This window comes from Arachis hypogaea, chromosome 14 (genome assembly GCF_003086295.3).
Source record: "Arachis hypogaea cultivar Tifrunner chromosome 14, arahy.Tifrunner.gnm2.J5K5, whole genome shotgun sequence".
Taxonomy (NCBI): Eukaryota; Viridiplantae; Streptophyta; class Magnoliopsida; order Fabales; family Fabaceae; genus Arachis; species Arachis hypogaea.
In genome coordinates, this window is record NC_092049.1 from 105,738,504 (window position 1) to 105,752,185 (window position 13,682).

The window sequence follows — 13,682 nt, forward strand, 5'->3', positions numbered from 1 at the left end:
ATGCAAGAACTACACCACAGAATGCAAGACCTAGAGCACCGACTGGCAGACCGGGAACATCGTCAACAAACTCCCGAATCGAGCCACTCCCGCTCCGTCTCAAGAAGCCGCTCCCGACGAACAGCTAGCCCACAATCTGAAACTGAGAACGACAGGGAGGGAGGACGCGTGAGAAGACGCCACGACCCCCTCATATACGCCAGGAACGATAGGCGTACCATGGAGCGAAACCGTGAGGACGCTCGTCGGGAGGACGACGAGGGAAGAACAACCAGAACGTGGGGACTGGTGATAATGGGCACAACCCCATTCCATCGTTCCATCCTCGAGGTCTGGCTGCCAAAACACTTTGACAAGCCAACGGACATGAGGTACGACGGAACCCAAGACCCACAAGAACACATTACGGCTTTCGAAGCCAGAATGAACTTGAAAGGAGTGGGAGACGAGGTAAGGTGCCGTGCTTTCCCGGTCACCTTAGCGGGACCTGCAATACGGTGGTTCAATAACCTCCCGCAGGGCTCGGTGACCAGGTTCTCGGACATTAGCCGCGCATTCCTAGCCCAATTCACAACCAGAATTGTGAAGGCAAAGCATCCAATCAATCTACTTGGAGTGACCCAAAGATCCGACGAACCGACCCGGAAATACCTAGACCGATTCAACGATGAGTGCTTGGAGATTGATTGGATGACTGACTCGGTTGCAAGCTTGTGCCTGACGAACAGACTTCTAAACGAGGACTTCAGAAAATACCTCACCACGAAGCCGGTGTGGACAATGCAGGAGATCCAATGTGTAGTCAGGGAGTATATTAACGATGAAGAAGTCAGCCAGGTCGTGGCTGCCAACAAACGACAGCCCCCTTACAATCAAACCCGACACCACGGGAGTGGGGAAAGACAAAAGGAACACGCCAGGGACGGCGGTCCGAGCAAGACTCCTAGGCCATTTTCTCGTGTCGGGAAGTTCAGCAATTACACTCCCCTCACCGCGCCGATTACGGAAGTTTACCAACAAATAGCCGAGAAGGGGATCTTGTCGAAACCCCGACCTTTGAAGGAACGAACAGGCGGGAACAGGAGCCTCTACTGTGATTACCACAAGGGATATGGGCACAAGACGCATGACTGCTTTGACATGAAAGATGCACTGGAACAAGCGATCAGGGAGGGAAAGCTAGCCGATTTCTCCCACCGCATTAGGGAGCCGAGGAGACGGAACCGCGACCACGAGGGCGAAGACAAGACCCGGGCATCAAAGCGACACCAAGAGCCAGAGGACAACGACCACGGCCTTACCATAGTGAACGTGGTAACGGCGAGAAACGCGGCGCCTAGGTCCAAGTCGGCACATAAGAAAGACGCCAAAGTCTTGGCTATTTCCACATCCTCCGCGCGAAGCCCCAAGACACTCCCATCCATTTCATTTAGCCCGGAGGACCAATGGTTCGACGAGGTCGCAGAAAGCCCTCCCATGGTCATCACGGCCAGAGTAGGAACCGGTCTCGTCAAGCGGATCCTTGTAGATACGGGGGCAGATTCGAACATCATGTTCCACAATATGTTCGACGCCTTGGGTCTGAGGGACGCCGACTTAAAGACCCACCAGCATGGCGTTGTAGGCCTCGGCAACCACTTCATCAAGCCAGACGGGATAATCTCCCTGCCGACCTCTGTAGGACAAGGCCAAGGGAGAAGAACGGTAATGGCAGAGTTCGTGATCCTACGAGACTCCACAGCCTACAACATCATCCTAGGGAGGAAGACCATCAACGACTTGGGGGCAGTCATCAGCACAAAGATGCTGCTAATGAAGTTCATAACTGAAAAAGGATCAATAGGGTCTGTACGGGGAGACCTGGAAACGGAAGTCGCTTGCGACAATGCCAGTCTCTCATTAAGAAAGAAATTGAAAGAAGCGTCAGGAGTGTTCCTCGCCGACTTGGACACCAGAGTCAGCGACAAGCCGAGACCCAAATAAGAAGGGGACTTGGAAAAGTTTAGAGTCGGCGACACGGAGGAGAAGTTCACCTTCGTGAATAGAAATCTCCCTCACGAGCTGAAAGAACCTTTAATGGAAATGATCAGGGCCAACGGCGACCTATTTGCCTGGACACCAGCCGACATGCCGGGGATAGACCCCCAACTCATGTCACATCATTTGGCTGTCAAACCAGAAGCTAGACCGGTGGCACAGAGGAGGAGGAAGATGTCACAAGAGAGAGCAGAAGAGGTGGCCAAGCAGACGGCCAGCCTCCTCGAAGCAGGATTCATCCAGGAACTCGACTACTCGACCTGGCTGTCGAACGTAGTCTTGGTAAGAAAGCATAATGAAAAATGGAGGATGTGCGTGGATTATTCTGATCTCAACAAAGCATGCCCCAAGGATTGCTACCCCCTACCCAACATAGATGCACTCGTCGACGCGGCAGCGGGGTACCGGTATCTGAGCTTTATGGATGCCTATTCTGGATACAATCAGATACCGATGCACCGGCCAGACGAAGAAAAAATGGCGTTCATAATGCCAGGAGGAATCTATTGCTACAAAGTATTGCCCTTCGGCCTGAAGAACGCAGGGGCCACATACCAGAGGCTGATGAACAAGATATTCGGCGACATCATCGGCAAAACGGTGGAAGTCTACGTGGACGACATCCTTGCCAAGACCACCGAACCTGAAGATCTTCTAAGCAACCTGGGAAACGTGTTCGCAGCCCTCCAACGACACGGCATGAGGCTCAACCCCCTCAAGTGCACCTTTGCCATGGAGTCCGAAAAGTTCCTAGGATTCATGATAACCCAAAGGGGGGTGGAAGCCAATCCGGAAAAATGAGAAGTTTATAGAGTTCCTCGCCGGCTTGGGCATCAAACAGAAATTCTCCTTGGTAGAACACCCCCAGAAAAACGGACAAGTCGAGTCCGCAAATAAGGTCATCTTGCTTGGCCTCAAGAAGCGGCTAGACAACAAGAAAGGAGCATGGGCTGATGAGCTCGCCTCAGTCCTCTGGTCCTACCGTACAACCGAGCAGTCTGCCATGGGAGAAACCCCTTTCCGCCTGACATACGGGGTAGACGCAATGATATCCGTAGAGATCGGCGAACAGAGCCCACGGTTACTTCTCAAGGGGGTGGAAGAAGCTGTAGAAAAGGACCTAGTAGATGAGACCAGGGAGAAGGCCCACCTGTCAGAAGTAGCACTAAAGCAAATAATGGCCCTACGATACAACACCAGAGTGCTCAAGAGGGAATTTGAGCAAAACGACCTCGTCCTACGGCGCAATGATATCGGCCTACCGACCCAGGGAAAAGGCAAACCGGCGGCAAACTGGGAAGGCCCCTACAGGGTCAAAGAAGTGATTGGCAAAGGCGCCTACAAATTGGAGAAGCTCGACAGAAGGGAGGTCCCGAGAACCTGGAACGCGGGTAACCTGAAAAGGTTTTACCCCTAGCTCTAGCGTGCCGGCCAAGCGATCTAGCGAACTTAATCACTTACCTTTGTATTCGCCATGGTAACAAACTCATTTAATTACCAGTTAATGTTTACTTGTCATTTCTACCAATTTTACTTCTATTGTCTTTTCTTTTTTACCTACACAACACACGACAACAAGTTTCACGACGCGTTAAACGGAACCTCGATACGGCACCCCGGGACTAATCACCCCGGGAGCCATCTAAATAGAAGCCATAACAAACGGCTGCAACGATAACAAGAGGCCACGACCTGGCTTCGCCAAATTACCAACACAACGGTAAATAAACACGGGCGGAAAGCTCATACCGACAAAACGATAACAAAACAAAACGAAAATGCTACCAGAGGGAAAAAACAATAATCACAAGCCGACCAAGCGACTCTTAATGTATAACGAAGAAAGCTTCAAAAGTTCTACAATAAAACCGTAAATCCATACAAAAACATAAGGTACAAGAGCTCATTTTTTGGGCATATCAACAATCTTTCCATCCTTGATCGTCTTGAAAACTCCAATTGCCGACGTGTCGAAATCGGGAGCCACGATCTTCACCTGGGCCTTAAGGGCCTCCTCGGTCATGAAGATCGCGTTCTTCCCTTGCTCTCTGGTCACCTTATGTTTCTTTTTAAGCTCCTCAACCTCAGCTTGAGCGGCCTTAGCTGACGAGACGGCCACGTCACGCTCTTTCTCCAAAGCCACCACCTGACCTTGCGCGGGGTTAATTTGGCTCTCCAGAGTAATCTCCCGCTCGGTTAAACGGGACACGGTGTCGTCGGAGGCCTTCAGCTTCTCCTCGGCAGACGCGGGTTTCTCCTCAGCGACTTTCAGTTTTTTCCCCGACTCGGACAGTTGCTCCCGAAGAGTTTCAACTTGAGCTTTAAATTTGTTATTGGCCGTGACAGCCGATTCGAGCTTCCTGCGCAACGACTGCATCCTGACAACTCGAATTCAGCCTTCCGAGCTATTGCGGTACCGCGGAGAAGGGTACGGTACATCCACCTTGCCTGCCCCACAAGCTCGATACCAAGAAAATGATCCTCTGTGCCGGGGAGCAGCTGCAAATCTATGAAGGTTTCGGCGTCAAAGTTCCGCTCCATTACGGTAAGAACCCCTTCTGGGCTAGAGGATGCCCTCTGCCTTTTGGGGGTGGGGATAAGCTTCAAGTCGTCATCCTTTGGTCGAGCGGAGGTCGAGTGCTCGGGGCCAGCCGTCTCCTCTCGGACTGGAGAAATGCGCGCCCCGTCAGAATTCTTACCCGTCATCTTGGTGTCACGGGGTGACAGGGTCGCCTGATCTTTATCCTCAGAAGGGTCCTCCGATTTCTCGTCAACCTTCTCCGCCTCCTCCTCATCGTTGTCCACCAAGAAAGTCTTGAACAAGTCCTCAAACCCTGTCACAGAAGCAGACATCTCCACTGCAACAAACAAATAAACAAGTTAAGTCGTGAAACCGGCACAACCAAGCGAATGAAAGGAAACGCAAATTACAAGGCAAAACAACTCACAAACATAATTCCTGGTGACCTCCCGGTCACCCATCAAAAGGTGGGGATTCATATGGTTCTTCCCAAAAACCGCCAACAACACGTCGGCGACCCTCTTGTCCACAGCGGACATCCCCCTATAAGACACCTTAATGAATGTGTTGGACCCCGCCCCAAAGCTCCAGTACGTCGGAATGAGGCGCTCCCCTTCTAACGACAACCAAAAGGGGTGACGACCTTCGACCGGACGCACCTTGAAATATTTATCTTTAAACCCATGATAAGAGTCCTCGAACAAGCCGAAGATCCTCCGACCCTGGGCAGATCGGAAGGACATGAACCCTTTCCTTGCCTTCCCCTCCTTGGAAGGATTAGTGAGGTTGAAGAAAAAAAAGGAAGACGTCAACAGATACCAGCAACTCCAGATATTCGCATACCATCTCGAAATACCGGATAGAAGCCCAACTGTTTGGATGCAGTTGCGACGGCGCCACGGAGATCCGATTAAGAAGCGCCATTTGGAAAGGAGAAAATGGGATACAAACCCCCACCTGAGTGAACATGTATTTATAGAACCAGATCCAGTCGGGAACCCGGGGGAATGGAAATTAAGCTCATATAGCCGTTCGTTGGGGGAAGGAACGAAGACGTCATAATTGGTTTCCTCGTCTGTCCCTCCACACAAGTACTCGCCTTGTCGGAACTCCGTCAACTCCCCCTCGTCCATCTGATTTGGCGAATCCTTCACATCGGAAGTCACTCAGGCGTAGGGATCTTAATTCGTGGCGGAGGGAGAAGCCCGAGAAACGATGCGAGGCATACCTACAGTGGGGGTACCACTCCATTAGTCTATGAGGTCGGGAGTCCGGAAAAAAGCCCAGAAACTATATTTGTCCTATCCAACAGTTAAGACCAAGCATGGCTAAAAACTAAATCCAAACAAAGCCTACCCTGGAATGGTAACCCCCCTAACGCACCTACTTGACACTAAAAAGTCATCTATCATACAAAAATCAAACAAACAACAAGAACAAGGAGCAAGCACAAACAACAAACGTACAGGAAGGCCAACAATAAGGATAAGAAAACCCTGAAGCAGAAAAGAGAAGGGATCGATGTTTACCTGGATTAGTTGCAAAAACTTGGAAGAAAAAAGAGATGCACAAGGATGCTAGAACGCGGCTTTGGGATATTTGGGAGTGAAGAAGAGGGAGATAGGAGAAGCAAGAGTGGGAGAGGAAAACAAATGCAAAACTGTTTAAAACTGCCACTCAAGAAGCGCGAAAAGCCTGGGAGCAAAATGGTCTTTGCGCACAGGGTTTTCCAACCCATTATGAGCATTTAATGCTCCGCGCGAGGAACGAGGCGACAAACGGTCACCTCAGCAACAAACAGACACGCGCGCAAGAGGCACGTCCCCTCCACGGGTGGCCGACCTGGCGACAACACACGGAATAAGAGATAACGCACCACCAACCACCTTCATGATCATTGCTGGCGCGTTGGGGGCACTGTTACGGCCTGACCCAAACCACTAGCGGGCCAGTCCGACCTGAGCACCACCCGACCCGGACGGTCAGGAGCAAGACGCTCAGTCGCCGACCCGAACACGCGTCCCTGACAGCTACGTTATAGTTGTGGGAAGGAAGCATCAAGGAAGGTGGGCCTGTCCTTGATGGGCCCACCTTTGACATGATATATATGGGGAAGGTCCTACCCTTCCCCCAAGGTACGTCATATACCACTCATCCTTTTTCATCTGCACACTTTGCTGACTAGAGCGTCGGAGTGTCTTTGCAGGTGACACCCCCTTCTCCATTCGAAGAGCTCGGAACGTCGGCTGCACTCCCTACAACCCAGCATCTCGGAACCAGGCAATTTTCCTCTTATCAATCGAAGTACCAACCCAAACCGTCCGGTACCCGACCTACCGAACAGTTCCATAATTTTTTCCTTCTTTATCTAAGTTTTGTAACTTTTTATAGTTTGAGTTTTGATCCTTTTCCATTCATTTGCTACAACAAATATATAGTTGAGTTTTAATTCTTCAAGAGTCTAAAACCAGAAGAAATTAAACTGTTAGAGATTTATATATATATAAACTAAAGATTGAAATTTCATTTACATGTTATTGGAACCAAAAATTAGGGTATTGTATTTACACAAAATAAATCTATTAAGAAAAAAAGAAAAGATAAATGTAATTGAGTTTAATTTTGATCACCGAAAAAGTGTACTTTTTACACATTGCCCAATGAATCGCATCCGTTCTTTTGAATGACCATTTATGCTGTCAATATAAATATAAATAATGATATTATATATTTAAATTTTTTTGGCAATTAAATCTAACCAAGTTGGTTCAAATTCAACAAAAACTAACTTTATTATTAGCTAACCAGTAACCTTTTCATATCCCGCGTTTTTTCTTCACATTCTTCTTTTTCTTTGCGCTCTTCTTCTTCTCCTTCGTATTTTTTCTTCTTCTTTATATATTTTTTTTGTCATCGTCATTCTTTTATTGCTTTGTTATTGTTGCATTTTTTTCTTTTCTTCCTTTTTTTGGTGATTTTTGCAGTAGTATGTATGTCTTTTTCTTTGTTTGATTTATTTTTATTTTTATTTTTATTCTTGTTATAAGGGTAAAACAAAAGAATTATGAGAAATTAAAAAAAAAAGATGATGATAATAACGAAGAAGAAGAAAGAAATGAGGAATTTTGAGTTATGTTGAATTTATCAGAAAATAAAATGAAATTTTTTTACCGTGACATAGAAATTTTTTGAATTACACTTATTCGATTGAATTCTTGTCATAAATAAAAATAGCACCAAAATTTTATAATTTTAACATTGAAATTTTATTATAAAACACATAAATTTCTTTTTTAATGCTGTTTTTTTTTTTTTGCTTCTTATTCTTCTTCCTTTTTTTTCTTTTGCTCTTACATCTTTTAGGAGTATTGCTTCTCATATTAGACTTAAATAATATGTATTGCAATCTTATTTAGTTGAATGAAAATAAATTTACACTTATTGAATTGAATTCTTGCTAGAAACAAAAATAACACTGAAATTTATTTAAAGAGACATCAAAATTTCGGTGTCAAAACTAAGATATCTATATGTTATTATTAAGAAATTTTTCTGATAAATTATGCATAATTCAAAACTGTTTCTCTTCCTCCTCCTTATTTTCTACTCTTACTTCTTCTTTTTCATCTTTTTTTTTTCTTTTTTTATTTTATTTTTTCATAATTCTTTTTATTTTACTCTCTAACGAGGAGGAGTAAAAGGAAAGAGGAGGAAGAGGAGGAGGTGGCGGCAACGGCGGTAGTAACGACAATGATGATAACAAAAGAGAAAGATGAGAAAAAAAGAGAAAAAGAAGAAGACGAAGTAGCAGTGTACAGAAGAGGAAGAAGAAGAAAAAGAAAACTAAGCAGTAGTGTACATAACAGGAAGAAGAAGTGCGCTTGAATATGATAAGCTGAAATACAACTTAGTTGGGTAAATCACTTGGTTGTAGAGTATTTTTTGCAATGTAAAATATAATTATTTTACTGATATGTCATTATGTAATTAAATGTATATGTAAACACTATCAGAATATCGAAATTAAATTTGATGTAATTTGTGATGTTTAACTGTATATTTATTTTTATTGAATGTGCCCCGGCTTAAAATGACAAAAATACAAAATGTGCCCCTGCTTATTTGCACATGGCCATGTCATCATGCTAAAAAGAAACTACTTACTGGACATTCTTGGAGGGAGAATGGCTCTTGGTCCTGTCAACCAACGTTTCGTTTTTATTCTTTTTCTAGCGTTGGGTTTATCTACTGTGCTTTGCATTATGTCACAAATAAGGAAGATGGATGAACTATGTAGAGCTCAATTCTGACTATCGTAATACGCTAGAAGCGTATATTTTCTCCCAGAAAATCATTAGAGGAAAAGGGGAAAATCATGATCATAATCGTTTGGTGTAAGGACAAAAGACAACTGGTGATGAACAGGTTTTTTGTTTGAAATGGAAATGATAAACCACAACTTTCTTCTACATCCTCTCTCCGCTGTCAATCTACAAAATTGCTACTACTCGTTTTTGTTGTAATCCAACAGTGATTATTCAATATTAAGTAGCATTTATAGTAGCAATCCAGGACATTAAAATTACCTCTCCATGAAAACCAGAGATTATAGAATACGGAAAAAGATTGACAACCAACATCCTTTCCTTTTCTTTCTCTTAATCTTGCTCATTCACTACTTTGTTGGCTAATATTTTGTTAAAAATAAGTTGGTGTCTTAGCAAAACCGAATATAATATAAAGGTTGTGCTAACATATTTCAAAGATTTTTCTTTGATAAATGCATTACAACAAAATTGGAAACTTCAAGCTTTGGCTTTTCAAGGGGAAAACATCGTTAGTGTTTGCACTAAGGCTTACTTTCTATACCGAATCTGATTAATCAAATCATATAAACAGTTCACTAGTTTCATACAATTCCAACATTTTGGCCTAGTTGATTTTGAATTAAGGGTAAGGGAACTATTGTAACCTTTAGTGCATTGTAAGTGTATACTAATAGCTGAGGTATAACATATTTTAACAGGAAGAAGCATAGAGAATGTACAGTTTCAAAATGAGATTAGATCCTAAATGAGCAAATCAAACATCATCAACATCACTTCCAGCAGCATTTGGTTCTTGAGCTTCCATGTAGAGGCTGCCATCAGGTCCCAACACCTTAAACCTATTCACAATAACAAATCGCAAATCTCGTTTAAAAATACTGGCCACCGACCATTACCAGATCCCCAATGCCACTTATTCTCGTTTGAAAAACAAATGAACTAAATGGTAAATTACATTGATCTCCACTGAAATTAGGTAATTCTACTCCCGGCATCCCTTGATATGTCATGCAGACATTGACCTCTTCTCATGTTTATAAGGGAGGTTAGTGTCGCATTTTATACACTACAAGGGTGCCGAGTGTCAATATAACCCAAATTTCAAGGAGTTTAGTGTACACTTCTATGAATAGAGCGGGTGTTATCTGTAACATTGCCTAAGCACAAGAGAGGTTATTGAAATTTACCCTGAATATAAAGATAAAACATAAAAGCTATAAATGCAGATTAACTAACTAGTCACCTTTCAAGGATAAACTTTCCTTCTTTGTACTGCTGAGATTTCTCACAAGCAGACTCCTGAAGTGAAATGAGATAGAAAGTTGGTCTTTTAGAAGAATAACTTAAGAAGAAAACTTCTAGAAAGTAACATATCAATAAGTAATTCTATATTTAAATGCTGACTAATGACTAATAGAAGTACTTACTTTGAATGTTTTAAAAGGTTCTTTTTGAGAAGTAATAAGTTATCTAAACAGATAAAGAAAAAAGTAGGCAATGTGATTTTGAACTTGCAAAAAGTAGTAGTGTTATCTGATGAGTCTATGTTATAAACAGGCATTTGCAAATGTCAACAGCATCTGAACAACTAAATCGCCAACAACAGGCCATAAAAATTGGTCCTTACATATTTCCATCCAACAATGGATCCACATGCAACACAGAATATGTCAACAACAGTGTGCACTCCAGTAATCAGATTTCGTTCTTCTTTCTCTCCAATGGTAACATTTACACTGTCATAAGATGGAATAACAAGTTATTTCAATTACTCAATGCTATTACACAACAAAGTCTCGTACTCATCATGATTTTTCATCCAGTACCAAGTGCATTACTGAAGCATTCAAGATATTGAAAGCATAGAAGTGTAAGTTATTCTCTGTGAAATCACCACTTTTAAAGGAATGTACTCATTGATAGACATGAAAATTTTTATTAGACCTAGAAGAGTGAACTTACTCAATTGCATGATATGTAATAGGCTATGTATTTGACAATTATTATTTTTATTCTGATGTTTATCGCTAATTTAGCTAAATATTTATGCAACAGTATCCAAAAAATTCTGCAATGGCACTAGAGATGCTTATTTTAATTTTGTAATGAGAAAGTCAAATGAAACTTACACTTTATCAAAGAGATAAGCTTTCCCATGCCTGCACTGGAAAGACTAAAAAAATAAATAATAAACAAGAAAACCAGATTAGTTTAGATTGTCTGCGCTGTACAATTAAGATACAGATGCACAATGCAGCACAGGGAAGGTAATCATACTCAAAATTCTCTATTTATTTAGTAACACATAACCGCATCCATGTCAAAATAGCCAACCTGATGTCAATCAGGTGCCATGATCAAGGAATAGAAAACTTCCAACTTTTAGTGGTCAACGAGTTTCCAATGAGGACATTTTATATTGCTTTGTTCATATATAAGTATATAACCAATCAAGAGAATATGGCCCAACAGACTCAATATTGATGACATTTGAATCCAATTTTAGAGATAAAACCCATACAACAACAACAAAGTCTTGTTTCACTAGGTGGAGTTGGCTATATGAATCAAACGATGTCATTGCGTCAAGTCATGGCTCATGGATTACTTCTAAAGTCAGCCCATTTATGTTTAGATCTCTCAAACAAATTCATCAGGCACAAATGGCTTCGCAGAGCTAACCAGAAGTGGGCATATTTAAATCTGGATGAAATTTTAATTAGAAAATTTGATAAGAAAAAAAAACATCTTTTTAAGTCTGTTAAGACGTATATTCTATTTGAACAAATCTTTCAAACACTTCATCTCCAAACTGGACCATTTTACTTTCTGATTTATTTACTTATTGGGATAATGCCATGCCCTGTATATGCATATTCTACACCACTACTTATATGCCTATGCCCATAACAATCTGTCTCAAGAATTAAAAAAAAAATATAGTCATTGAATTGAGAGAATCACCAGGGTGAGAAACATTTTTGCTTAGAAACACTAGGTACTCAATGTGAATATAACAGAACCACAATGCCTACAATTAATACAATTACATGGCTTAAAAAAAATTTGAGGAAGCCATACTTTGGTGCTCCCATACACGTTTGTAACTAGTCCAAAACCTTTCCAAGGAATTACGCAATTACAGTGAATAGAATGTCAATGCGAAAAAATGAAACACAACTATGGAGACATGAATGACTTGACACCAAAAAATAGCAGCACACAGAAATTCAAAATCTTATACATTTAACAACCAAAACGAAATACCAATAATAGTTGAACATCATGTAGAGTCCACAAGTTAGTATCGACATGTTTAACCCAAACACGATCCTATCTAAAAATGCCACTGCTTCATATATGTATGTGTTCCAGAAACAATTCCTCTTAAGCTCCATCAATTTCTCACTTCGTGTCGATCCTATCTTCTATTTGGCCCCTCTGGGGTTAATCAGATTCCCATCATCATGATCAACCAGTAATGGGGGCATGATGGTTCTAAATTGTGTTTGCAACCATAGCGTCGTGATACTCCCTTCAACACTCGACAACAATTTTGCTGCCTTAGCAACACTCTTGCACAATTAATGGTAATCACAGTAATCAAAAAAGCAAATATACCCACTATTTTAAACCATCATCACAAAAGGCATTATATCACATAATTCTCCAACAAAAACCCAGACATTAAGATATCATCAAATTGTACATTCAGCCATTCAGGCACCAAGATATCATCACACAAATGTATGAGAGGAAAAAGAAAAGGAAAATAATAACAACACAATAAACAATTAAAAATAAACCTTGGAAATGATATCATCAGCAAGGGCAAAATGCGTTTGGCAGTGCTTGCAGCTATAGAAGTTCCCTTCAAGACTAACCAAGAATAGCCTTCCCATGTCTTCTCCCTTACCTTAACACCAATCTATCAACTTGAGACACAGCCACAGAAAGAAGGAAAAGGAAAAATTACAAACACACAAAAGGAAATCAGAAAGCCAAAAAGAACCGTACGACAAATTAAAAATTAAATAAAATAAAAGCATGCCATGTTAAATGGGAAAATACCAATTCGGTGAAAATGCTGGGAATAATAATGTTAATGAGAGAATGATTACCGAGAAAAGATGAAGAAGAGAGAGAGTTATATCAGTGAGAGAAGACAGAGTGGTAGCGCATTGTGAATGTGATGAATGGAATTGGAATGGGTTCTGTGAAACTGAAATTTGGAGTGGGTTTGTTTTGTTAATTGGAAATTAGAATGTGAATGTGAATCGCGAAATGAAATCGAAGGGGGCGTGTGGGAGTGATGATGATAATCAATAAAGAGTTTGCCGTTCCTTGTTTCTACGGACACATGACATGTCACCCTTCTCTCTGGGTAAGGCGCCGGACTGCTCCTAACATAACTTGTTATGCAAGCCACTCTTAGAGACTCAATTCAGAATATAACCCTTAAACAAGGTTGAAAATGTTACAACTTCCAGGGTTCCTCCGCATAACCGTTCGTGTTAAATTATTAAAAAATATAACTGAGTATACGAAAATGCGCCTGAATTCGCCGATATAATTGAGAGCATATAACTGAAAAGAATGTAGTTTTTTTTATCTTCCCTTATTAAATATTTTTAATAAGACTGAATCATAATACTTTTAATAAAAAAAACACAGAAGTAATTTTGATTTGCTAGAAATTAAAAATTTAAAGTTATTATTTATATTTGAGTATATCATTTATTAAATTTTAAAATTTATATAAACTAATATTTTTATTTTATTTTTATTTAATTTTA

The 13,682-nt window shown here is 41.6% G+C and overlaps 2 protein-coding genes across 2 annotated transcripts; one reads left to right on the forward strand and one right to left on the reverse strand.

Annotated features, from left to right (window-relative positions):
- Nucleotides 1-1,983, forward strand: LOC112742872 (uncharacterized). Its single transcript, XM_025792111.1, has one exon. It carries the CDS (start codon nt 1-3, stop codon nt 1,981-1,983), a length of 1,983 nt encoding a protein of 660 aa, XP_025647896.1.
- Nucleotides 1,984-9,399: 7,416 nt separating this feature from the next.
- On the reverse strand, nt 9,400-13,376 carry LOC112743631 (protein yippee-like). Its single transcript, XM_025792912.3, has 6 exons — nt 13,008-13,376; nt 12,693-12,821; nt 11,016-11,059; nt 10,514-10,622; nt 10,130-10,185; nt 9,400-9,725 (listed from the first exon to the last, which is right to left on the reverse strand). The coding sequence occupies exons 2-6, from the start codon at nt 12,786-12,788 to the stop codon at nt 9,641-9,643; spliced, it is 390 nt and encodes a 129-aa protein (XP_025648697.1). The 5' UTR covers nt 12,789-12,821; nt 13,008-13,376; the 3' UTR covers nt 9,400-9,640.
- Between the last annotated feature and the right edge of the window lie 306 nt (nt 13,377-13,682).

Bases quoted from the DNA above. Each gene is read 5' to 3' on its own strand.
- LOC112743631 (XM_025792912.3), bottom strand. From the start codon at position 12,788: ATGGGAAGGCTATTCTTGGTTAGTCTTGAAGGGAACTTCTATAGCTGC. The intron at 10,623-11,015 runs GTAAGTTTCATT...ATCTTATGACAG, and splicing joins GCTTATCTCTTTGATAAAGT to TGTAAATGTTACCATTGGAG. The intron at 10,186-10,513 runs GTAAGGACCAAT...ATTTCACTTCAG, and splicing joins CCATTGTTGGATGGAAATAT to GAGTCTGCTTGTGAGAAATC.
- LOC112742872 (XM_025792111.1), top strand. From the start codon at position 1: ATGCAAGAACTACACCACAGAATGCAAGACCTAGAGCACCGACTGGCA.